This window comes from Primulina huaijiensis, chromosome 15, assembly GCF_012295235.1.
Source record: "Primulina huaijiensis isolate GDHJ02 chromosome 15, ASM1229523v2, whole genome shotgun sequence".
NCBI lineage: Eukaryota > Viridiplantae > Streptophyta > Magnoliopsida > Lamiales > Gesneriaceae > Primulina > Primulina huaijiensis.
Window position 1 is genome coordinate 21,960,824 of NC_133320.1, and position 27,345 is coordinate 21,988,168.

The 27,345-nt window shown below is 35.3% G+C and overlaps 4 protein-coding genes and 1 pseudogene across 7 annotated transcripts; 1 reads left to right on the forward strand and 4 right to left on the reverse strand.

Moving 5' to 3' along the window:
• Window positions 1-663: 663 nt before the first annotated feature.
• On the reverse strand, window positions 664-4,261 carry LOC140958567 (putative transcription factor bHLH107). 2 transcript variants are annotated; one of them, XM_073416059.1, is made up of 3 exons: window positions 3,624-4,261; window positions 3,164-3,581; window positions 664-1,325 (listed from the first exon to the last, which is right to left on the reverse strand). In XM_073416059.1, exons 2-3 carry the CDS (start codon window positions 3,365-3,367, stop codon window positions 849-851), a joined length of 681 nt encoding a protein of 226 aa, XP_073272160.1. In that variant the 5' UTR covers window positions 3,368-3,581; window positions 3,624-4,261; the 3' UTR covers window positions 664-848. The 2 variants fall into 2 exon arrangements, with proteins under 2 accessions (XP_073272160.1, XP_073272159.1); XM_073416058.1 differs by having other exon boundaries at window positions 3,164-4,261.
• Window positions 4,262-4,971: 710 nt separating this feature from the next.
• LOC140958566 (trihelix transcription factor ENAP1-like) lies at window positions 4,972-8,567 on the reverse strand. 3 transcript variants are annotated; one of them, XM_073416055.1, is made up of 2 exons: window positions 7,345-8,567; window positions 4,972-5,270 (listed from the first exon to the last, which is right to left on the reverse strand). In XM_073416055.1, exons 1-2 carry the CDS (start codon window positions 8,262-8,264, stop codon window positions 5,261-5,263), a joined length of 930 nt encoding a protein of 309 aa, XP_073272156.1. In that variant the 5' UTR covers window positions 8,265-8,567; the 3' UTR covers window positions 4,972-5,260. The 3 variants fall into 3 exon arrangements, with proteins under 3 accessions (XP_073272156.1, XP_073272157.1, XP_073272158.1); XM_073416056.1 differs by having other exon boundaries at window positions 7,318-8,567; XM_073416057.1 differs by having other exon boundaries at window positions 7,364-8,566.
• Window positions 8,568-9,856: 1,289 nt separating this feature from the next.
• Window positions 9,857-10,366, reverse strand: LOC140959413 (uncharacterized). The gene has a single exon (XM_073417252.1). It carries the CDS (start codon window positions 10,364-10,366, stop codon window positions 9,857-9,859), a length of 510 nt encoding a protein of 169 aa, XP_073273353.1.
• Window positions 10,367-13,125: 2,759 nt separating this feature from the next.
• Window positions 13,126-14,385, forward strand: LOC140959168 (peroxisome biogenesis protein 7-like). The gene is made up of 2 exons (XM_073416966.1): window positions 13,126-13,783; window positions 13,965-14,385. The coding sequence occupies exons 1-2, from the start codon at window positions 13,246-13,248 to the stop codon at window positions 14,369-14,371; spliced, it is 945 nt and encodes a 314-aa protein (XP_073273067.1). The 5' UTR covers window positions 13,126-13,245; the 3' UTR covers window positions 14,372-14,385.
• Window positions 14,386-14,905: 520 nt separating this feature from the next.
• Window positions 14,906-25,696, reverse strand: LOC140959414 (serine/threonine-protein kinase EDR1-like; annotated as a pseudogene).
• Between the last annotated feature and the right edge of the window lie 1,649 nt (window positions 25,697-27,345).

Consider the following 27,345-nt stretch of genomic DNA (forward strand, 5'->3'; position numbering starts at 1 on the left):
AAAAGTATTGAATAATGAAGACGTCACTAATTGCTATTATTATTTGGAAATTTGAATTCTTTTAGTTTTCTTTATTAAATAAATATTATATAATATAACGTTTAATTTTAATATAATAAAAATCATAATCTTTTATCTATCAATTATATATTAATAATAATAATAAATGAATAAATATATAAATAATAATATTAATTAATAATAATAATTTTTTGGGATACAAAAAAGTAATGTCACTCCTCATGCTTTATCTCTAGTAATTATTTTGATTCGGCTGAAAAATTATTCTAGAAATTAAAATTAAACATTGGCTTAGGTTTTTGGGGTATGAAGTATATTTTTCTATTTGAAAAAATACCTACTTGCAAAACTTTAAATAGCAATACCAGGCATAGGAGGCTCTAGTTTATGTTCTATGTGAAACCATAGGTAAATGAAGAACTGTTGGCAAAATAAAAATTACAAGCCCAAGAATTCCGAAAATCCTTGAACGAGCAACCAAGAAACACGGACTTTATTTACACAACAACTCATGTGAGATGATTTCACCTGTCAATTTTGTGATACGAATATTCTACATGAATCACCCGTAAAAAAAGTATTGTTTTTATGTTAAAAATATTACTTTTATTGTAAATGTGAATAAGATTGACATGTCTCACAAGAGACATACTCATTTATTTATTCCTTGCCATTATCATATGAACAAGTATTGTTATTTATTTATACATGTCCAAGTCTAGAAATATGAAAAGTCTGCACAATCTTTCACAGCATTATCAAACCAGTGTGTGGCTACTATGATATGCATTCAACAGCATCGACCATCGACATAACACCAGAACCTCTCATGAAGAAGAACATGAAGAATCCAAGTAAGAAATCCTTTGCCTCTTCTGAGGAAATACCAACTGTTGCTCGTATTCCGCCAAAGCCGAGACCTTATCAAGAATGTTGCTCAAAGTTGAACGAACTGAATTCGTGATGATGAGTTCTTGATTTTCAGCACTGTTGGCGATAACTTCCTTGGTAATATCAAGCAAGAATACTGTCTTTACACGAACTCCCAAAGTTGAAATCTCACATTTTGTTAAATGAACAGGAAGATTCTTTATAGCCCGTCTCAAATCAGACAGGAGATGAGGCCTGTACTCACAGCAAAGAGAAGTCCTCAGCAAGAATGAACCATCACTTCCCTCAATTTTTTCAATGTTTACTTCATCCGTGTCCATTGGTAGGTGTAAGCCTTCGCTGGCTTGTGTTGCAGTTTTCTTCAACTGTTTCACTTGGCTGATGACTTCAGCCAGTAGAGCGGCTTTATCCATCTGCCAAAGTACTTGGAGATTAGAGCTACGAGTTTTCGGGGGGAAAAAGAAGATTTATGACTGCTGCTGACCAAAAACAACAGCAGTAGTTAAATGTGCAATTTAAAAACATGTTTTTTTATAGCTATGCTACATAGGCAGCCACAGTGGACAGCAGAAGAATTGTAACTCACCAATAAATATACAGAGAAAAATTGTTGAAAAGTCAATGATGAGGAAATTACAGGAATAAATTCTAACTTGGATAGTTGCAGTAATAAAAATTTGGATTTCCACTTCTGATTCTTCTGAAACTGAAAGATTTCACTCAAGTCAAGTAGTTGGATCTCAAATTATGGGGAAGTAGACTTTAGAGACATCGTTTAGACTATTCATGTTTCTTCACATTATCATTTTCAACTGAAGTATTTCTTTCAACTTGGTATACAACTTCCAAAAACAATGAATATTTTATGTTCTGTAAGACCACAAGTTCAAGAAATCGTTCCAAAGTTTAGCAAAAACATAAAAAGTAAACAACGCCAATTTCTTTTACGTCCAAACTTAATGCCTAAGCTGGTGTCAGTGCAACAATAAAGTCAAATTAGACATAACTCCGAGATGGACAAATAACCAACTCGAATTCATGATGACCAGATCACAAATTAAACAACCAGCTTGCCCTTTCATTTGAATTTCATATTATCACTTGCTCTATTTCTTAAAGTCAAATTTTACAACCATGACAAGATGTGATAGCAATTAAACCGCAAAATAATTCACGTTACTCATATAAAAACATATATTCTAGCTGATAGTAGAGACAAATCTCACAATTATAACCATCTGAATATGACCAATGGGATAAAATAATTAACTTTAATACCACATCAGCTTTGCCGGTAGCTTACCTTCCAATCACCATCTTTTGCAGTCACATCAAAACTGAGTTTGCAAGAGGCTAACTGGTTTGACTTTCGACAGTGATATAATACTAAAATCATATGCATAAGACAATAATTTGATACTAAACAATTGGTTGGTTGAGCTACCACCACTTCCTCATATTTAATGATAATAACAGAGCATGTTGTCATTTTGTTCATGAATAGGCTTTTACTTTGTTAATATTATATAAAAAAATTCCATCTTACAAAAATCTCAATTAGTGCCAGTTTCAAAACGCTGGGAAGAGAGCAAGCATGCACCTGAAGGCTAAATTTACATTTGAGACAAACCATATCATGGGAACAACAAATTGAATCCTCGGTTTTCAAATGACAAAGTGAACATCTTTCAAGTAGATTAATTCATAAATCACATAAATAACCCCAAAAAAGTACAGATGGAAGCACAGACAGGGAGAAGAGAGGAGCGTTGTTTTATATCTTTTAAGTTGATAAGCAGAACACAAACTCCATTTAGAAAATGTAGCATAGTTTTTCAACAACGTGAATAGTTATTGAGTCAAGCTGATCAGCAAGAAGAAAGCAATCTTGTCTCATTAATTGCTCTATTTAGTCAACTGTTAAATTACCAACTTCACAATCAGACTATCAAAGAAGCAATAAGAGAAACCAGCAAGCCAAGTCATTTGCTAACAAATTCAATCATCACATTAAACAATGTCCAACCATCCTCATTTTTACCAATTTGCTACCAAAGTCATTGAAATATCTACTCGATAGAGTCAAAGAGCTTCAGTATCCACATTCTCACTGGTTTATGTGACATATAACACTAGAAATGAACTGAAAATTGGAACATCACAAAGTATCTCAAAAGTACTAGCTAATTTTGAAAAAGAATGGCGGACACATAATTGTACATGACTGTTACTTGGCAAAATCATTACCAACCTTTTCATTGCAAGGTACCAGACCTCGAAGGGTGGTGAGATGTGCATTGATTTTGTCTCTTCTCCTCCTCTCTGCCTCTCTGTGGTTCTTTAAAGCAGCCATATTTTTTGCCTCATAAACTCCTTTATTCTTCGCCACTCTCCCTGAAGAATTCACCAACTCCCCCTTCTCACCATCCAACACCAATGATCGCACAACCGGCATTGACCCGCTCGCACAATTTCCTCTAAACCAACTTAAAGTTTGGGACAATTGATCGACTAAAATCTTCACTGACCCACTCTAATTAAAGCTTTAAGCCTACCCACAATAAATAATCACAATCCCAATCTCAGTATAGTCACAAATACTATTTAATGTAACTCAAGGATCGGTATGCAGGTGAAAATGTGATGTATACTTCAAGAAACACAATTATCTTTAAGAAATTGTTAGCTCTTGTTTCAAGAAAAATGACCACAGAGCACAAGCAACAAAAACAAATGCTTTTCTGTGTAAAATCACCAGCAGAACTATCTGTGCTTCAGAGAAAAAACAATAAATCTCAGTTACCAACCAATCAAGGGCCGTGAAACTGAAGTCCAGTATTTCAAGTACAAAGAAACCTAAATCTCGATTACCACAGCTGCACAACACTAACGCATACGAATATTAAAAAAGATCCTGAGCGTATGTGGGCAGTCCGAAACAATGAGAATGCCAAGAATCTACGGGTCAAAGCCAGGAGGGCGAGTGTCCAGGGCAAACCAGAAAGAAAGCATTTTAGAGCGAATCTTCAGAGTGGCAATAGAAGAAATAGGAGCATTGGGCGATGGAATGGACATAATTTTCTTGAAGTGGCGGTGACCAAGGCAGAGAAGAACAATATGGAGTAGGGAAGAAGATATCAGCAGAGTCATCAGTCAGAAAAAATCCACATCTTTTCCCTATATAACTCCTGCATTTCGACGTGCTCGAATCGATGCTCAGAACCCAGATCAATCTCTCGATTTTCTAGGACGAGAAAACACCTCTGCCAACTCGGAAATTTGTGCGGGTTTGATCGCTCGAGTGGCTATCTGACATCCTGAGGCAACGGTTTTATAGATAAATTTTAACTTGGTAAGTTGACTATTCGACCATAAATATATTAACAGCGCTATTGCTTTCTTTGATTCTCTGCATTAGTCTTAAACAAAATTATCATCATTTTCATAGGAATATTTAAATGGAGTTCGATATTAGGTACACGTATATAATATAAGAGAAGCATGTATTGATTTTATCTGCTATTGTGAAATGTAATTTTCTTTTATTTTTGATTTATTTATGTGGAGAATAAGCATCGACTAACTCTGTGCCAGCAACCACGATAAGACAAGATGCAAGCGTTATCCAAAATGATTAGACGTAAAGAGTCTGTAGTTGGCTTTTTAAGTCCGTAGTCAAATCCAAGACTCAATCCTAGACAGGCTGTGAAACTACCAAGCTGGAATACGGTTGGGCAGAGGGAATTTCCCATGGGAAGAGAATTTGTTATGTATCTCAAATCCCAAACTTTACTCCGGATTTGGAATCTAGATACCAGAAGCAATTATCGAACTGTGCCAGCACGCTTATGATATGACTTATTTAGTTTCTATGTACACCACGCATTAACACGGTATGTCGGTGCCTGCAACTCAATGGAGAAGGTCGTTTAAATCTCATTATTTATTTGTTCTCTCCAAAAACGCATGGTAAAATTAATGAAGAAAACAAACTAGAAAAGACACCAAACAAACACCCAGCTGGGCATCCAACACTAACTAATGAGAGCGAGTAAAATATAAGCCTAAACCGGTGTGTTTCCATTTAAAAAAGGGTTACAAGTTAAAACATTTGGCATAGAACAAACATCAAAGATGAAACCTAATACTAAAACCAAATCACTCACTCAGCACTCAGCAGTTACAAGTGAAAGATAAAGATAAATGAAGAAGTTATCTCTTCTAGGGTAAATTTGGTCGGATACCAAGTCCCTTCCAAGTGTCGCACTTTCCTCAGCTATTGAAAGGAACCCATTAAAGTTCCTTAATCCTACAAGGGATGCCTGTCAGGTCCCTTCTCCGTGGCTAGCTATAGATATCTGCAGCATGGAAAGGAAACTTTACGGAAATAAATATGGAGACAGACTGCATAATAAGATTAAGACTAGGAAAATAAAAGAACAATTTCACAGTATGACCTGCCCAAGCATGGGAAACACTTGGATCTCAAGAAGTAATAAACCCCAATAAGCAATGTAACGTATTCTTACAGCACCAAAACGAGGCATTATCAACTTTTAAAGAAAACTGAATATCATAAATAACTTTTAAGCCATTATGTAGTCAATGTAGCTGATGGGGAAAAATGTTTGGGACCTCAATATCCATTCTACTGTCATTTGCCAAGAAAATATTAAGCAAGGATCTATCTGCGAGGATCCTTTTTCTTTAAAGGATGTGTCGAGGACAGGACAAAAAAAAAACTTCAGTTTTCCGATACAAATGGGACATTTATGTCGAAACATTTCTTTTATCACAAGTAACGAAAAGACCAAATGTCAAATTGACTAAAATCAACTGTCCAATAACTCTCAGAAATCAGCACCAGTACACCAAATTCTTCCAACAAAGGAGAGGCAGAGAAGTTCCGCATCAAAAGAGAAAGGAAACCCCAAATCAAAAACGACAAAAGGAAAAGCAATAGCACCTGAAAAGTGAGAAAGGAGAACACGTACCATATAAATTTTAAGAAATAAAAATACAAAATAAAGAAACACCGAGACCAAGTCAATGCTGATTAGCCTCCAATAACCAACCACCTAGTTCTCTGTCAGACACCAGAAGAATCTTCGACTTGCAAGAAGATTATTTTTGCAGTAGTATTTACTCATTAAACAACCAAAGTAGGCATCGAAGAAAAGAATATAGAAAAAAAATGAAATACAGGTTTCAAACTCAATATATAGTTACAAAGTCATATGAAAACTTCAAAGAGCTGACACAATTCAACAGCTTTATTTGATATTTCTGGCAAGGGTGTGGAGGTTATTCATTATTCTTCAAATGCATAAATAAGCTTCCATCAAGAATCCAAGAAAATTATCAGCCTAATGTATTTTTGGGTTTTCCAAATATCATTACGCAAGTACCCAAACCAGTAAAATTTAGCAAAGACTTTTAGATGGTATTTACACGAGAACTAATCGAACTCCGACAACCTCTGATTGCCTGCTATCTTATGATAGGATAACAGCTGAGTCAAGTAAACTTTTAATGTACACAGTGTTTGTCCTCTCTAAGTTCAAGGTTTACTAAACAATTACTCGATGGCATATAGAGAGAATAGATTTTTTCCTCAAATCAAAGTAGAAAACTTGAGATAAGTAATTTCAACTAGCGATGTGCACTTAACAAGAAATGTACAAGTACGAACAAAGATACTGATACACAGAAATGCTACACAGTTGCAACAATAGGACCAATGCCAGAGATATTGTAAAATGTTATTATCTTCCAGGTATTGTAAAAATGTTATCACCTAAAAAGCAAGAGCAGCGAGAGACTTTCGAAACAACACAGTTAAATTATGCCAGCGTCGAAATAGAAAAGCACAGAGATCTCTTGTTCAATTCTGTGGAGAAGTAAAATTATTAAAACTAAAAGCAAAACATGTCCATCCATCAATAGTTCAACAGCAAATACCCAAAACAGAAAGGGCACCAACAAAGTTTTCAAAACCACAGTCCATCACCCTCGAAATTCACACTGCACCAATACAGTCTCGAAGCCAAACAACTTGAAATGTGACTTTATATTTCAATATTTAGAGATACGACCAAACACAGCACGAAAATAAACACGACGAAAGTCATAGATCTAAAGATTATAAAAATAAGGTCATTTTTCAAAATTTCTGAGTCTTACTATGATAGCCCACCATCAAGCATTATGTTTTTCCCATGTACCAGACACCTATTCTCTAATTTAAGAACCGCAAATAGCAAAATAATTATAATTAAGTAAGAAAAACCCAGTTTTAGGAACCAAAAGAGAATATAAAACCCAACAAGAAAATCAAACAAATCAAAAACTAATTCCTTTCAATGTGAATCTCTCAATATACTGCGTCAAATGGAGAAATTGTACATCAAGTTGATGGATTAACATTAATACATGATATTGTGCTGCATACCATCAGCAGATCCAGATCTCTTATCCCGCTTGATCTTCTCTAGCTGAACCTGAGTATCCATAAACAATTGCATCCTCTGAACCTCCAAATCTTTGGCAAACTGCATCCTCTGCTTCTCCAACTCAACCATCTGTCTCTGCTTCATGCCCTCCACCTTCTCATAAATCTCACCAAACCTCTCAATTGCCTTCGCCAACCTTCCCATCCCATCCTCCCCATCATCTTCCACCTCCGCACCCCTATCCTCGCTCCCCTCCGCTTCAGCCCCTTCCGATTCTCCATCATCTTCATCCGCTGCAGCCGCAGCAGCAGCCATCACAGAATAATTCCTCTTGAAATACAACTCGTCCACAGGTAGCGACGGCATAGGACGTTTCTGAGGCAAAATCACCGGAGTAACCACCGCTGAGGAAGGCGATTTTCGGTACGTCAATGGAACGGCCATGGGCGGTGATTGGAGGGATGAAGGCGGCGTATACTGAGAAGCCCCCAACGGCACCACCGCCAAAGGCGTGGTTTTATCATTCTGATGCTTATGAGAATTAGATCCAACCAAATACTCGAGACGCGAGAAAAACGGCCACGACGACGTAAACGTACCACTGGATTCAGAGATCTTAGTCTTCTCGATCTTATACTTCTTCTTCAACGTATCAATCCGATTCTTACACTGAACATCTGTACGACGAGTCTTCTTTGTATGACCGTGACTTGCATTAACGGCATCAGCCACCTCTTGCCAATCCTTCTGACGGAGATTCCCACGGTTAAGTTCCAGGTAACGGCGGCCCCAAGCGTCAACGAGAGTCCAAGTAGCCTCCTCGGACCAGCAATCCTCACGGAACGGCAGTTGTCTGGACGGCGGCATCTGGAGGGTCGACGTTTCCGTTAAATCGCCCATAAATCTAGATCTGAAATCAGAATCGATGGAAGAAAATATTGAATAAAGGCGGATGGAGTAGAAGTTGGAAAAGGAATCGGCGAGAGAACGGCGGATGGAGAAAGGCGTGGGGTAATAGGGTATGTGTGGGGAAAGGATAAGGGTACCGCCGGGGGGAGCGCGTGATATCGACGATCACGCGATTTCGGAGTCATTGTGGTTTGGCAGTTTGGGTTACCGATATTTGGTCCGATTGCTTGTGTCATTAATCTCGTCTCGGGGGAGATAACGGTCCGTCCCGAACCGCCGGCTCAGCCGCCCATTATTTTCTCAACTTTTTTTAAATAGCGAAGAGAAATAAATATGCTAAAGAAATAGAGATCTTTCATTAAGAGAATCAACAATATCTATGTATTAATCAGCTAAAACTTTCATTTTTGAATGAATTAAATATGGATAAAATAAGAAGTTTGTATATAAATTTGTTGATTCAATGATTTTTTTAATCTATGTTTTAAAACAAGCAAATCTATATAATTGAGACAGATGTAATCTCATACATACTGCACGAACTATTTATTTGAACTTTAAAAAATACGAATATGTGATATTTTTGCTCTTTTTAAGAATATATAGTAGAGTTATTTGTATATTTTAATATTCATAATCTATAACTAATGAATAAAAACTAGTTATTATTATTTGCAGTAATTGAAAAATTAAAGAGTATGTCTATTGTGAAACGGTCTCACGAATCTTTATCTGTGAGACGGGTCAGCCCAACCGATATTCACAATAAAAAGTAATACTCTTAGCATAAAAAGTAATATTTTTTCATGGATGACCCAAATAAGAGATTCGACCCACGAAATTGATCCATGAGACCGTCTTACAAGAGTTTTATGAAAGTTAAATGACACTTTTTTTTAGATACATATGTGATATTATTCGTGATTGTAAGATTGATTTTTGTATTACATTTTAATATGCTAATCGATAAATTAATTTTAGTCAAGGTCATCCCTAGTCATCAACACAAGATCATGCTATTTATTTTTTATGATGATTTGTTGTGTGTTAAACAAAGTTCGACCTAACATATATAGTAGCTTACAAATCATGTTAGTCATGCAAATTGCAATGAAAAAATCATGTACGACAAAGCTCGTCCGATAAATTATTGGTAGCCGACAGGAGAATCAAACTTCTGACCATTAGTCAAAGTATCAAATATAACAATCTTTCGAGATCGAGTTCATGCTATTTTCCTCGATATACATGCACACGTAAACTTATTTTTGTGCTTGTATCTTTACTCTATGCTATTTAAGAAATTAAAAATTAGTGGTTATTTTTAAAATTACTTAAAAATAATCAATCATTTTAATCTATTTTACATGATAACTGTAACGTGCTCAAAAATTTGAATAAGTACGTGGTCATCTAAAATCTGATACTATAAATTTTAATCGTTTTCATACTTGTAAAGTCTAAAATTTCAAATGATATAAAATTTTTTTTAAATATATGTGTAAATTCGAAAGCATTTGAGCTTTTTTTTATTTAATTAATAATTAATAATAATATAATCCAAAATGAAAAACAAAAAAAGATTAATTACTACGCACAAATGAATTTGCTCCGGCCGCCAGCTCCGAAATGCTCTGTAAATGAGGTCTCCAGATGCCGACGCGCCGTCCTCGCCGCCTACCCTTATCGTCGGAAACATTTTCCGATAAAATATCACTCAAGTACCGATCAGAAAAGCGCAAATTTCTCACCGGAGTTGCACCGTCACCACCACTTTCATGGGATTCTTTCTTCTTCCCCTTCGATCGATTTTTCTCCGGCGACGGAGGCAGGGGAATGAGGAAATAAATATCCCCTCGTTTAAGTACTGCGTCGAGTGGAACGACTATGATCCTGGGGCATGTCCCCTGATCATCCAATTTGGAGTTGGGCTTCTTCAGGATGTGCCGGGGGTGGAGTTTCAGTATTTCCGCCGATTTCACGACGATGATGAGTTCTTCGACGCGGCCGTTGGCGTGAACTATCCGCCGAATGACGTCGAAGGCTCCACATGGAAAAATGCAAGATATGCAGCATCTGATCGCGTTTTTCATGGCTCCCTATTGCTTCTCAGCTCTCTTCTTTGTTTTCTTTCTTTCTTCTTTTTTGCTTAAGACAGCGAAGAGGGACGTCGTCAATAACCTATTTTACAGACTAATATTATCAATATTTTATAAATCCTAAATTTCGATTTATAATAACATTATTGTTATTGTTTTAAAAAAATAAAATAAAATTATTATTGTTGTTGGCAAAATGTTATTTCTCTCAAAATTATTAAACATAATTTTTTAATGATAGTCGATATCTTCGTGTATACAATAATCTATTTGCAAACCAAGTTAAATAGATAAAAATTACTGGACAAGTCATTTGCAACAAACACACCCGATAAGATGTTTATAGAAGCAATCGAACTCACGAGTTATTATAATTAACCAAACACTCATGAGTAGGTCTCTTGTGAGACGGTCTCACGAATTTTTATCTGTGAGACGGGTCAACCCTGCCGATATTCATAATAAAAATTAATATTCTTAGCATAAAAAGTAATACTTTTTCATGGATGACCCAAATAAGAGATCCGTCTCACAAAATACGACCCGTGAGACCGTCTCACACAAGTTTTTGTCAACACTCATACTTCACCAAATCAAACACTTCTTGACATTTGGAATCAAACATATCCTTAAATCTTAATAAGTTAACCTAAGAACAAGTATTTATAGTACATGTAGGCTCGATTAATATCATTTAAAACTAAATTCAAGCCATGCTTTTTATTTTGTTTATAATATGATTATCGAATACTTATTTTTGGAAAGAAAAAAAAAAAAACCCACTAAAGTTTAGCTTCAATTGATCGAAACCATGATCAAATCGTATTTAAACGATTCAATGAAATCGGAACTTGGTTTCTATTTTCACGTGTTTATAACATCTCATTATATTTAATTATTGTTCTACATTTGAATTATCGATATTTTTTTTTACGTGACTTCGTACATTATATATTATTTCATTTTTTAAAATTTATTTACAAACACTGTAGAAATTTTCTTCAATTATTAATACAAGTTTTTGTACTAAATTTTTTTTTATTGGAAATTGATAAAAAAGATTAATTTCAATTATGTTGAAGAAAGGGTTGAGGGGGGATAAGACGAGGAGTATGCAAAAAGCGTTTTGTTCGGATTGGAATGACATGTGAAGGGAGACAGACAAAATGGGCTACTTTTTGAATGTAATAAATAGTTGATATTCATTAAAATTTTAAGATTATTATTTGATCACTTTTTATGAGTTTGACCACGTAAAATATGTGATTTTCCAGTATTGTCTCAAAGTTAATGTCTAAGGTGGATTGAATTATAATTTTTTTTATTCATATCTTGTTGTTTTATTATTTAGTTATCTCACTTTCGTCAATTCGCATGTGATGACACTATATTGTATTAGACCTCGTTCTCCACTCACATAATGATAATATGAATACGAATGAAACTTTACAATTATATATTTTGATAATCAAGGTTAGATTTAGATATTACAAGAACATTTAAGATATTATGCAAATTAAAAACATAATAACGTGTACTCTATTTTATCTTTATTTGATCGTATTAATTATTCATCACTTACCCCTCTTATCGTAGAGTAGATCTCTTGTGAGACTGTCTCACGAATCTTTATCAGTGAGACGGGTCAACCTTGTCGATATTCACAATAAAAGCATAAAAAGTAATATTTTTTTCATAGATGACCCAAATAAGAGATTCGTCTCACAAAATACGACCCGTAAGACCGTCTCACACAAGTTTTTGCCCTTATGCTAATATAATTAAATAATAATTGACTTACTTTTGATAATATTGACAGATCGGTCAAGCCCAATAAGGAAGGCGAGTAGATTCAAGCCCATACCCAAAAACCTTCTCTCGTATGGAGTCCCGTAAAGCTAAGCTTGGAGATGGCTTTAAGGTTCAAAGGTCTGGAGTAAAAGCTAGCTATGCCCAAGACAGATGATCGGAGCTTGCCCCGAGGAAGCTGATGTTGATCTCTTTTTAAGGAGATTTGGTGTGCGTAAAGCCCGTTCAAAATTATCATGCTAGCGTCTAATCAAATGGGAGGCCCATAAATTAATTGGTTAGGACACGGATGTCACTGGCAGCATGTGAATGGTCCGTACAGAGGAGTTAGTCTATGCTACATCGGAGATGTTTTTCTCTATTTTTTAATGTCATTAGATCACGTGAGTTTTTTATTTTTTTTACGAAAGTTTACATATATATCAAAGAGCTAACATTTAATTACATCATATGGAGATAAATACTTTGAGTGTAACACAGAATAATCCATGTAGAATGGGACAACTGAAGCCATAGTCAAACTTCTAGCGTTTGCATACAAAACACGTCCATAGTGATCACGTACGTCCCACAACGATCCGTTACTAAGGATTCTTCTATCTATGTTCATATATCCAGATTCCGGTGGCTGCCTAGATCATGTTGGAACTTGCATGAGAACCCATATTCGACCCACGCAATAAATAATAATAATAAAAAAAAACATCCTTGCTTGTCGTGAGGTTTCCACCAAAAAACTAAAGCTATACATGACACAGAATCAAGATTTTGTTGTCAATGGCAATATTCATCGGGGCTCCTTATATGCCAATTGTATTTAGTCATAAAGCCCAACTTATATGGACCGAATTGGAGTGGATGGCCCAATATTAGAATTTGTATTATTTTATATTTATAATTTATAATTTATAACAAAAGTGTGAAATATTTCTGCTTTCCGACTGTAGGAAATTGCATGAATGGAAACGTAGAGAAATTGTTTTCAATACTTGAAAGTGATTTGACTTCCAGATAAACAAACCAAAGCAAGCCGCCACCATTCCCACCAAATCTCCGGCGGTGTCATGCCGGTCTTCAGGACCCCTTTCAATGGATACTCCGTCAAATTCAGCCCTTTCTATGAGAATCAGCTCGCGGTTGCCACATCCCAAAATTTCGGCATCCTAGGCAACGGCCGCCTCCACATCCTCCAACTCGGGCCTACGATTGCCGAACGTGTCGCGTTTGACACTGCCGACGGCGTCTACGACCTTTGCTGGTCTGAATCCCACGACTCCGTTATCGTCGCAGCGATCGCCGACGGAAGCCTCAAGATCTATGACTTGTCCTTGCCGCCAACTGCGAACCCAATTCGCTCGCTCCACGAGCACGCCCGCGAGTGCCACGGCGTGGATTTCAACTCCGTTCGGAAAGACTCGTTTTTGAGCGCTTCTTGGGATGATACCGTGAAGCTGTGGACCGTGGATCGGCCCGCGAGCGTGAGGACTTTCAAGGAGCACGCTTATTGTGTGTACTCCGTTGCTTGGAATCCTAGGCATGCCGATGTCTTCGCTTCCGCTTCCGGGGATTGTACAACTCGCATTTGGGACGTTCGAGAGCCAGGTAAATTGCTTCTGATTTCATTGAATCGTGCAACTATTGAAAGTATGAGATTCGACTTTAGCAACAAGTTGATATCCAATTATAGAACAGATTATTGTGCTATTTATGATCACAGCTAACAGAACGCACCATAAACTTAGCTTGCTGATCTGCAGATTTAAGTAAAGTTCATTTTTTTCAGGTTCTACCATGATTCTTCCTGCACATGAATTTGAAATCCTGTCGTGTGATTGGAACAAGTACGACGACTGCATAATCGCTACTGCCTCAGTGGATAAATCAATAAAAGTGTGGGATGTTAGGAATTACAGAGTACCGGTGGCTGTGCTTAATGGGCACGGATATGCAGTGAGGAAGGTGAAATTTTCACCACACAGAGGAAGTTTGTTAGCATCATGCTCGTATGATATGACGATATGTTTGTGGGATTATATGGTTGAAGAAGCGCTTATTGGGAGGCATGATCACCATACAGAGTTTGCAGTTGGTGTGGATATGAGTGTGCTTGTCGAAGGGCTTCTGGCAAGCACCGGCTGGGACGAGCTCGTTTACGTTTGGCAACATGGAACAGATCCCAGAGCATCGTGAAAACGAGGGATGTTCATGTGTTATTGTTATACTCGATTTTGATTGATATATTGATGTATTCGGAAGAAGGTACAAATTTCATATTGGAAGGTAGGAGAGGGTTGGGGTTGGGGACAGTGGGTGCCATCCCTTATGTAGGTGATGCGTAATAATTGGTAATTAAAATGAGAAGTTGTGGCTTAGAAGTTCGAAATTGGCTTCAACAATGACACTGTAATTCATTTTATCTGTCTCCCAAAGAAAGCGAGATAAAAAAAATAATATTTGAGAAACAGGATTTAGAGTGTGATTTAATAGTTGCATTCTTCATGCTTTTTGACATGCTTTTGACAGTTCGGATTGCGGAATGACTATTGAAACTTTAATATTTGTACGTCAATGTTGTCCGATTCTGAAAATTGTGAGCTTTAATGAGAGTACAGCATGTCTAATTGACTGTAACAATCATAACCTAAGCAGACTCGGCATACGGAAGATCAAGTGGAGAAAAACTTAAGCACCATTTAATCTTCAAAGACCAATATAGAGCGAGTCTTAAATGAAAACGTTTCTATTATATCTTGCCAAATCTCAATGCAAAGAATTTATCATTGACGGTACACTTGAGCAATGCATTTGCAGCAATTAAACTAACAACCTTTCGCAATCGTGCAGCCTTGAGAGAACCTCCTGACAAGATGGCCGTTTATCTGGTTCAGCCCAGCAATCTGGGAGGGAAAAAAAATCGATTGTGAACTTTCACTGGATGATAACAAAAGTCAAACATAAAACTTTATCAAAGTTCTTTAGACGGACCTGCAATTAAAGTGCTCAGTGGACCTTCTGGAATTTCTAGCCTCTGTCCATCATTGGCAACAGCATAAACTACCTGCTCAATGCAAAATATAAACCGACACATTTGGATGATTTATTTTTATTTGCTGAGATGCAAATATTGGTGGAAACATCATGTAAGACTTACTTTGACCGATGGTATGCCTTCCCATGGTTTCTTTAGTGTGCAGAGTTCCCATATTATGACCCCAAGACTAAATATGTCACATCGCTCTGTGAAGGGTTCATTGCGGATAAGTTCTGGCGCCATCCATTCCGGAGTTCCAGTAGCAAAAGAATCCTTCATTGATCTGGTAGTAAGTCTCCGAGAAAGCCCAAAATCACATATCTTCACCGCCCAATGCTTATTCACAAGACAATTTGCACTTTTCAGATCACGATGTGCTATTTTCATCCTATGTATGTGCATTAATCCCCTACATAATCAAGTGAAACCAAAAAAAAATATAAAACGATGAACAAAGTTAAAATAATACATATCTAAATAACATCAGATCTACCCTTATTATGCCTATTACGATCTATTTTTTACCACGTTTAACAATAAGATCTAGAATACGGTTTACCATGTAATATTATCAAAATTCATGCTACTCATTTTAAAACCAAGTTTTCATTATTGGAAAGAAATCTATTTTACCTTGGCCTCCATTAAAGTGTATCAATAAACATATTCACAAATTCTAATGCAATTCAAAAGCCTTCATCCATTAAATGTGATAATAAAATTTGCACAATCTATATTCAATAGTTGGATCCTCATTGAATCAAAATAAGAACTAAACTGTCAACAGATATATTGGAATATGACTTAAGACTCCATCAACCATGCTCCATTCCTTCATTTTGGTGACAGAAACACAGTTTTCCTATGTGCCATAGTGTAATAAATAAGTAGAAAAGTATAAAGAAAGAGATGAGCAAATGCACCTGCATATATCACAAAGCATTTTAAGTCTCCTCTGCCAGCTAAGTTTCTTCTTCAGTCCACTAGAATGCATCAGAAAATACAACGATCCCATTTCCATGTATTCCGTAACCACGGACAAGCGAGGAGGCTTCGTGCAAGCACCAAGGAATAGTATCACTGCAAGATAAAGTATGTGTTTTTTGGCCAAATAGAGAAATATTAAAACAACAAGAATAAGTTGTTTAAAATGGTTTAGGTAGCAAGATTACCATTTGGGTGACGAATTCGGCTGCAAGAAGGAAAATAATTGGTTAGGTAATCAAAAGAATGTTATTTTCCCCTTGCCAAAGATGCAAGTCAAGGAAACTATTTCGGGGAAAAAGAAAAACTAAAAACATTAAAAGCCACCATGCATTACCTCAAGATAGATATTTCGTTACAAAAATCTTCAATATTCTCAACAGTCGGATCTTGTTCAAGAAACACTTTGATCCCTACCTCTAAACCATTCCAGGTGCCTCTGAAAACTTCCCCGAAGAATCCTATGATACAACATAGAAAAAAGGGTGTTCAACAAGGATGGAGAGATAAATAACATGAAAATATGGTTAATAATACTAATCTACTAATGACAGGTACATTTGAAGACTGGAAGCCTTTTTCTTTGGTAAGGAAAAATTTATTGATATATATAGGGAAAAATATAAAAATGTCTGAGACAAGAATAGAAATCATCAAGTTAAACAAAAGAAAACACAAAATTGGCCTTCCTGCACAACAAAAGCATTCTGATAATTTGTCTGGCTTACCTAAATCTTTCACAAACTTCAAGGAATGTATATGCAGAAACGCAAGATTGATCCAGTGTGAGAGATCGGGCAGAGTAAAAGTCGATTGCAATAAATATGAATAACAATATCGATGTATCTATGGATGTCATAAAAAAAATATTTGAAGCCAAATATAGTTATTATCCTGAAGAAACTCCAAGTTTGCACTGAACTTGTGTAGAATCTTATGAAAAACAATTCTGAAAATTGGGCAATTTGACTACTATAATTGGGCACGGCACTTCCAGAAATATCAACACCATAGTAAATGGAATGTAGAAACATAGTGAGGTAGAAAAAATGTTAATCCAAATCTGAAAAAAGAATTCACCTTACTTTGCTTGCATATAACTTGTATTATGGGCTAGGTGTCTCCAGAGAGCATATGAAATAAACTAATGAACTTCATGATTCAGAAAATAGTGAGATTAATTGAGTGAAATTAAAAAAACAAATAAAAATCATTAAGAAATAAAATCAAAGGCAATAACGACCCAACATGACAACAAAACTGCATGAAACCAAGGCTCTGTTTGGACAATTACTTATAAAACGTTTTTATAAAAGTGTTTTTTTATAAAAAATTATAAAAAGTTTTAAAAGTTGTTTTAAGAACAAATATGCTTTGAACAACTATTCTATAAAAACGTTTTACAGTTAAAAAGTAATATTTATTGATTTTTATCATTGATTTCGTTTCTAAAAACATCAAAAAACATGTTTCAATTGTTCTTTAAAAACTATACGAGGAGAAAACTCTTTTAAAAATATTTTTAAAAAATGTTTTTCAAAAATTATCCAAATACATAATTTAAGTTTTTTTCACATCGGAACACAAATGTTATACACAAATGATGGATGTAAAGTAGCTAAGATTCCCTTTTCCAAATTTGCAAATCTGAAACAGGAAACTATATCCGCTTCGAACAAAAAATAAAAGAGATGTCCAATTATTAATAAATCACGTTCGCTTTGAATCAGAGACGTATGAAAATGTAGCGATATTAGAAAAAAAAACAAGGAGAAAGACATGGACTGGCCAAACTTTTGTGTGTATAGTTGCTCGGTTGTGTTCAACCAAAAAGGAACTCCGAATAAAATCATGCTTGGCTAATAATGAACAATCCCCAAACACAGCATACCTATTCCAACGCGAGTTCCAATGGTAATTTCGGAAAAATCAATGTTCCATTCTTGGAATGGTAATAAAGGCTTGTTCCAGATTGTTGATGATTCAAGAACTTTGTCGAATGTTGACATCATATTGGAACTGGCAAAAACCTCTGTGGGTTCACTCACAGTAGAAGCTTGATTGGAAAAATGATGAGATGAAGGCAATGGGATCGCCTTGTGGGTGCTTTTTTGCTTTCTACGGAAAATATCTGTCAAAAGTTTTTGGCCATACATTCCATTATGGTCATCTAGACTCAACTTTGACACCTGAGAAGGAAAATTTCTTATTTGAAATAGACCAAATGATAACAAAATAAGGAATTCCTGCAAGAAAAAGACATCTGTTGTTCAGGGCCTTCAGGCTGCAAAAATGTACCAAAAAATTTAATTTGCAAAGAAGATGGGTAAGAAATTTTTGAGTAAGAAACTCATTTTAAATAAAACATAACCATGCACTCGCTGAGGTTGCTCTTAGATTGATGGATTTGATATGAATTGGGGGATAAATTTGAGGAATTAATTTCAAATGATAACTTTTGGCTGTATTCGAAATTACAGCAATTACTACTAAAATTATTTAACTTGATAATAGAGTTACTTGAATTTTGTCACTCCAAGCAAGTCAAGGATTTTAATCATAGATTTGAAATCCATCATTTCAAAACCCATCAATCCAAACACAACTAAAAGAAAAGTGAAGAAAAGAAAGAAAGAAACAAGGAAAGATGTTAATTTGCATCTAAGAATACACACACAATGTATGGTTTGAAACATAGCTTAAAATTACTGAATTGAAGGTGAAAAAAAAACATTTGCAGAATTCCTTCAAGAAAGAAGCAAAGAGGAGAGCATACACTTTCTTGAAGATCAGAGCTATCATCATTTTCGCTTGTAGAACAACTACGAGATGAATTTATTTGTTCAACTGGAAAACGATTTCGCATCAGATTCTTATTCAATTCTCGAACAGCAATAGAATTAATTTCACGGACAAAAGTGAAATGACGTAGCTTTACCAAAAAAGCTGGTATAGCTACCAAATGTATTAAATTACAGCAGACTTTTCCCCAACCAAGTCAATTCACGCCAAAGCTCACCGAAGAAGTTACATCACAATACCATGCATGCACATAGTAGTGGGACCCTTTCTTAAATTCCGTAATTTAAAGTGAGGAGATTGTCACCACAGACAATTGTCAATAAAAACTCCGGTTTATTAAATTTTAAAAATTACCTTTATAGGGAAATTTTAAAACCATAGAAAAGTTCCCACCTGCAGATCAAAGGGTCACAAAAGTTTGCATACTGAAGTTGCAACTTCATTACATTATCAAGCAAAAACCAGGAATCCCCAAATTTTAAAGGTCCAACTTTTTCTTCATAAATACAACATTCAATCAGGTTTAGTTCCAGCAAATTGAAGTCAACATTTACGTTTTAGAAATTCTACCATGCCATGTTAATAATTCTGCTCCAAGCAATCAAATCAGAATATAGTCAATGTTCTTCAAAAAACACCAGCTTTATGGCTTTTCAAAAATTACACAAACATTGGAAATCCCATCTAGTCTATCATCTGTTCGCGCAAGACAGTAATAAAAAACTTATGCCACAGCACATAATGTAATTGAATAGTTCTATGGGTTTTATTTGAACGGTCTTTTTTCCTACAATTGAACAGAAAGATGCAATATGATAGCCTATCTGTTATGCAGTCTTAAGATAATGCATCAGGCAATCAAAACCTTGTAATACACCATCTTTCTATAATGCGCCAGCCACTCATAACCACATATTTTTAACATAGTGCATCAGACAGACCTGATTTTTATGCAACATTTTAATGCATGTTGGTTCAACGGTCCTTTGAGTGAAAACAAAAGGAGAAAACAGAGATAATGTTACAGACATGGTCAGCTTCGAGCAGAGAAGGGAATAAGATCGAAGGCTAAAGACCTTTATAGGCTCTAGCGCACAAAGTGTATAGAAGGAAAGCCCACTTGGGAGCCTAAAGAAATCCACAAGTGACACGCGTGACAAGCAGGGAAGTGAGGGAATAAAGTTCAGGTCATTTTATTTATGAAGCATTCCGTGTTTTTGGGTAGCCGTATTGGTTCTAATTTGTGCTAGGGGTGAGGGAAGAATATTTTTCCTTTGGGGCCAATCTTCTCCTAAGGATTTGTATCCTATTTCCATATATGTTTATGAATATAAAATTCCAGGGAAATTACATAATTTGCATGTCCTAATTTTGAGCTCCGATCAATACAAGTCGGTTCTTAAAATATCACACTCTTTATGTTTGTTTTGATAATCATAATCACAGCAGAAAATATTTAACTATTCCAACATTGTGGGGAGCATGCGATGAACAAATTTCCGAAAGGAATGAAAAAGCTGACAACCAAAATTTATATTATCACCCTAGGCTTATAAGTCATATAAAAATACCAATACTTAAGGATGAACAACCTCACAATATCGTCACCAATCTCAGGAATCATACTAATACAGCGCCGTCTTCTCCTGCGGGTTTCTATCGGAGATGCCCCAGCAGACCTGAAATTTGGTATATAATTTTAGAATTATAAAAACATGAAACATGTCCTTTTACCCCATTAGATAACAAGAAAAATTAAAAACTGAGGACAAAATGAAGAAATAGTAAGTGGGTAAAATAATCCAAGCACCATTTATTGTTAGCAAACACTGGAAATAATGAAATACCGAAATGCCAAATTTAATTCACTGACATGTTTATTGCTTAGCTGTAAGGACAAGTCCATACTAAATACTGTACTCATTAAATTTTGGGAACCTGAAAAAACCGCCACAGGAATTTTATGGACCCATTCCTAAGAGAAATGGTTAAATAATAAACCAAGCACGGTTTCAAAACACTGATGTCAAATTGCTCTTTGCCTTTACAAAATAAGGTATTTTCCAATTCATAAAGATCAAATAAGTTTGATTATCAAAAGTACCCAGATAAATGCCTTTTTATACAAATGTACATAAGCATACAGAGATCCAAGAAAACACACCATAGATGATATGTAAGCAGCATCAAACCGAAAATGTCAAAGGAAAGCACAAGTCACGAGGCGGCTTTCACATAACGATAGTACGAACTTGCAAAGAAACCATATATGATCCTTACACCTCGATGCATTAACGTCGTTATACTCTCTTAAATTATGGCTGCGACCACCAAGCATAGATCTTCCGTGTCCATGAAAGAAAGGATGTTTCGGACTAAAAAAGGATAGAAATTTGTAAAACACACAAGAGAAACCGAGAATTAGGAATATGTAAAACACATAAATTAAAAGCAATTCTACATTTCTTGAAATAAATAACACATTCGTAAGAGAAAATCTAGCTAGAAACAATACATACAACAGAAGAAACTAATGCAGTAAAATTAATTTAATACTCAGATGGGTTGTGTGTGTAACAAAATCAATGTAAATGAAACTGTGATGTACATTAAATGTGAAGGCTATAAAATTCCAGCCTTTATTTCAACAAGGAAATTTGAAAATTTGAATTTTCGAAAGCCACCACAATGCAAAATATAACAAGCCTTTCATGTGTATTCAAGCTACTTGAATTTCGAAATTCACGCAACATCAGCAGCCTTCATTTTTTAAATTTGAAGGAGCATTTCGGCTGAATTAAACATCACGTAATAGTCTATTTGACAAAGCATTCCAACCTTTCTTAATTCTGAATAGCCTTGTACCATATATATTTATCAGTCATTACATGCCATTTACAACCCTTAACTCGAAAATACGGCATGTAAATGCATCCTTTCAGTTCACTTCCTTGACCTATAAATAGAGCTCACAAGGAAGGCAAAAATCATACCAAAATTCATCACATTTTCGAGCAACAACAAGAACAAGAAGAGAACAAATCCTGCTGCAATTCCTTGAGATTTTCGAGCAAGAGTGCTGCCAAGATATCGAGCCAAGTGCCTGTCCAAACGCTGTCCGGATTCAAGCAAAATTTATGTCCAAGATCAAGTCATTTTCGAGCCAAACACAGCAAGTCTTTTTCACGTTTTTGGAGCATAATTCAGTAAGTGTGCTTATGTTTTAAAATAAATATGTATGTTTTAAATCAATCGCTCACAATATGATTTGTTCTATTTGGTCTTCTAACCATATACTTTGCTAAGTACGTCTATCTTTCATCACGAGCATGTTACAAATCAAGATCACTGTTACGAATCAAGTTAGAAATGGTAAAGGAAAATTTTCCGAAACATGATAAGTTTATGGCCCTGGAACGGTGGGTAATAATAACCGGAATATCGTCTCACCCCTTAGAAGAATTAGATATAAAAGACTGATCAGTAACACTATAGAATATGAGATGAATTTCAGTGTTATAAGTATATGTACAATTTTATTTTATAATCCTACCATGCTTGGTGAATTTTGAAAGATATGCACAAGTTTCTGTTGCAACGCATTCGACGCAATATTTATAAAGATTGTATATATATGCATATTCTATTGTTTCGTATTCGATCAATCCCTATTTGTTACTACTATATCATTTTACCTATTAATTTGTTGATATTACTTGAATTGCTTATTTATTACTACTTTCGATTATTGTTATCCTCGTTTTGAGGTATTCTAAGTATTTCTTCTCGTTTTATTCCAGGAAATGGCAGCCCCTCGTACCCGTGCCCAAGCCGCCCTTCGTATGTGTCAACTAGCCTTGACAACTGCGGTTTTGAGATTGCAAACCTGAGATCACAACTCAACTTTTAAGGGAACAACAAGAGCAAATGATAGCCAAAGATTTGGCATATGAAGAGTTGAAGAAAATGAACAGCAGGAGGTAGAACAAGTATATAGCAAAAAACTGTGCATTGAGTGAAGACTTACATGGCTAATAATGATGTTAAGCGTGATGCTGCCTACCACCTAGAGGCCGAAAAACAACATGAGATAACCAAGGAGAAATTGGAAGAATATCACTGCCTTTGCTGAAAATGGAATCAACTTGCAGGGAGTATGAACAAGATCAACCAAAAGCTCTATTGAATCTGAAATAACTATGACAGATATGTGCTAACAGGAATCTGTCACACCTTCTTGAGGTAAACCCTGAGAACATGGAAAATAAATCCGAAGTTTATTAATTTTTTTTCAGAATAGACATCTACTCGGATAGAGACTTATAAATGTCTATGACAACAGGTTGCTTGTTAAAAAAGAACAAAACATGGAGCTTTGATAAAGATGACATTTACCACCATAAGCCTACATTCAAGCCAAATAGTGTCGGCCAGAACTTTGAATAAGATTGCCTGGGAATGGCAAGAACCATTCTTTATCTGACCCAGCATATGGATGCCTTGATTTTTCAGTGAATGAGAGGCTTCTTCAAGGGCACCCTCTACTGGATCTGATTCTGATTTTGGTCGTTTGAAGAAATCGCAGACCTGTAAATGGTATAAAGTAGCCAAAGAAAAACGGTGGATGATTTAACTGAAGATCACACTGTTTTATGCAGCTTGTTTATCTACAGTGGCCATTTCAGAGCGTAATGTAACTGGCCAGGAAGTTTTAAACACGTGCCATCATTCCAACTTATAGATAAACCCACAACAGGACACATTTTTTGGTCTTCAATAGGTGATCTCTATCTAGCAATAATTAAACTAATTTCATGTTGCCACTTCTTTTCTTATCCATTAATCATGTGAGACCAACTGCATGCCATAATGTCAAAACCTATAATTGGTGATAATGGTACAAATAATTTTATGGAACCAAGAAATACTTAAATACCGTGTTTTGATAGTAGCATCAGCAAAAGAAATTGCTGCCCTCAACAATAACTTCCAATAATTGTATCAAAAGCCAGTCATAGGAATCAAACATATGATTTAGGCTCTGAATATCGATCCTAGAAACAAGCACTTAACGCTATCAAAAGCTATAGGTGACAATAAATCAAGTAATGCATGTGTTTGTCTCTCCTCTCCCTCTTTTTGAGGAAATGGGATATTTATTTAACCTAGGTTTATTGGCCTAGTTGTTATGCTATGAAGTTGTTCCCGTGGTATAATGTGCGGCATATTAGTGGTGCTAGTTTCTGGTGCCTGGATGGATGATATATCCTTAGTCATTCTAAATTGGCTTGAAATATTAGTAAATAGCAAACATCATATATGGGAAGCCCACAAAGTAAAATTCTATGTCATGAATTATCAAAGAAAATTGATATACTTAATGGAAATTTAATTGATAATATATAGCTAGAATTTACATATATGAAAATCGTTTATTGAATCTTGCTATCCAAAGACTTGTGAGTCTGTGATACGATTTTTTGGAGAGTAACAATTGTCCATGCTCACTTAGTGGCCTAAACACGATGTTTGGGTTGGGTACAAAAGGGGCTCACCAATCTGCTTATCTTCTTGACCATTTTAGCAGGACTTGAATGCAGTCCCTTTGCCAAAGTGGCTGCCAGCTGCTGTAACATGAAAAGCTTCTTATCTTTATGAGCATCAACAACAATTACATTCGGCCGAAGCCACTCTATATCCAGAGTGTGAAGGTCATCCAATGAAGGAACACTGTTAAAAATTTTCTTTGAATCTTCTTTCCTACAATGCACAAAGCATTATGTGGCTAAAAAAAATTACAAAATGCTACACATTAGAAATTTTACATTAACTACGGATTTCTCAAGAAATCAGAAGTTAGTTTAAAAAACAAATTTATTCAATGTGAGAAGATCATAAAACCCAGTACAGAAGAAAAAATGTCCAGCTATGCTAGCAGTAATTGCCAGATGGAATCAATATTTCATTGCTGGAACATTTCAATCCACAATTACGGGAATTAGCAAGCTATATAAGGCGAAATGCAAACATGGAAGCTTTCAAATTAAGGACTTGCTCATAATTGCATACAATTGTTTATCCCCTGAAACCACAAGATTACACATTCATGTACATTATCGAGGGGAAATTATTTTCTTGACAAAGTGACAAAGATTAAAAATGTTAAGACACGGCTATTGCAAAAGTATTATGATGCAAAAACTAAACAGCTATGATGATAGAAACTACTAGTATCCCAAGTTTAAATATAAGCATATCAATACAGACATGTGGTTCCAACAGATTTTGGTGTCAAATATTTCACACAGATATAAAAATAAGAATAAGACAAAAACCAAAGGTTTACTGATCAAGTTGAATTTGAAAGTAAAGAAGTAAAGTTGGAATAATTTTCTTTAACTAGTAAACTAGGTGATAATTGAAATTACTAAGATTTATATACATGTTTGAATTCAGGCAAGCACAAGTTACAGGACTGACAAATAGAAACCATCAGGAATTGTTTCATAAAGTTTTCCAGAGTCCCACAGGGTTTGTGATGCATTCTGAAATTCTGGTACCCCAAAATCATGCTGGCTTCTCAATTCTTTAGAACTCAAGTTATCATCAGACGAAACCACAGAAATTGATTGAAGTTTCTCAAAATGGCTTGATGGCGAACATTGGGTATTAGGAGCCTTAAGGTCCTTCCTCTCCATGTCTACTTAGATTTCAAATGCAATATCATGTTTGACAAATGGTTATCAGAGTCATAGCCAAAATGAACCAACTCCTAAAAAAGTCTCATAAACAACTCCAAGTCAGACCTAGGATGCAAACATGGAAACTTATTAGCAATTTCAAATTGATGTAAGTACTTGTTAATTACTAGTTTCATTCATTCCAGTATAATATTTACAAATATATTAAGAACTTGACATAAAAAGCAAACAATACATGTTTGGTGAATTGATAAAATGGACAAGGAATTGATGAACATTTTACGTCATCAAAAGTTTTCTCAGAAGATGTGTTCTTTATTTAGAAACTAAAATCTAGATTTGTTCAACAGTAGCCTTTTGTCGTAAAAAAGAAATTACTACGGCAGAAAAACCTTCTAGTTTTGAACTTTTGCGCAAAACTCTATTTTGGGAATCCCTAATTATTCTTTGTCCAATGAGAAATAAAAACAAATACAATATGAAATGATAATTAAGTGTGACTGTAGACAATGATATTGATAGTTAATATGGATCAAGTATTCTTCTGAAGCTAAAGGCAGGTAACAGACAAGTGGCAGAATGCTATCCGATTTTGATGGATAACAACGGCATAGTTCATTAATCATAGAAAGTGAAAGAATCGTCAAAGGCTATGAGAAACCAATAGCAAATTCGACCAGTAAAAACACCGGAAAAGTGAGGAAATCGAAATTCTTTCAAGAATCAAGAAAGAATAGTCAGGGAATATGAGAAGCCAGTAACGAATGTGAAAAGTAAAAACATCCAAGAAGTGAGGAAATTGAAGTTTTTTCAAGATTCAAGAACACATTAAACGCTTTCTAATCAATTACAGTCCATGAAAAAAGATTTATTAAAAGAAACCTGAAAACAAGAATATAGCTAATCACAATAACAGCAATCAATATGAAACGGGTACAAAGTCGTCCTCCATGAAAGCAATCTCACAAAAAGAAGCGGATACAGTGATCAAAGACCATGACAAACTAGTTCGTGAGATAAGCAGAGGCTTCTTCTCCAGTAACCGATCTACAATTTTCAGAGCACAAAAGAGAAATAAAACAGTTGTACTAAGATTCCTTTTCTTCATAAATAAAAACAATCTCGTCAAGAATTAAGAACCCAGAAAGCACTTCCTAGTCGATTTCGTTACATAAAACAACACGAAATCAGATCACACGGTCCTTCCTTATTGATATCCTCACAAGAAACCTAAAACAAGAATAATCAGTGACAATGAAATTCAATCTGAAAATGGTCGGTATTTACGGGAAATTTGGGGATCATGAAAATCTGAAATTGAGCGATTGGGTCACGAATCTTAAAAAAGGCGAAAAATTTACCCAGTTGAAGGATTTGCTACACAATTGATCTCTCGGATCTTGATTTGGAACTTCAAAATTGTTCAGAGGGCGAACAATAATTGGGACAAAGATGAATATATAAGGTGTTGGCGACACAATTGTCTTAACGGAAAGTATTATTCAACCGTTAGGGATTTCAATTCTTGTAAAATTTTGCCCTAAAAATTGGTTTTTTTTTTTTTTTTTTTTTTAACTTTATTACTCATATCAGAATAATAATAATAATAGTAATGCGTTTATATGGTTGAGTAAGACTCCTACGCA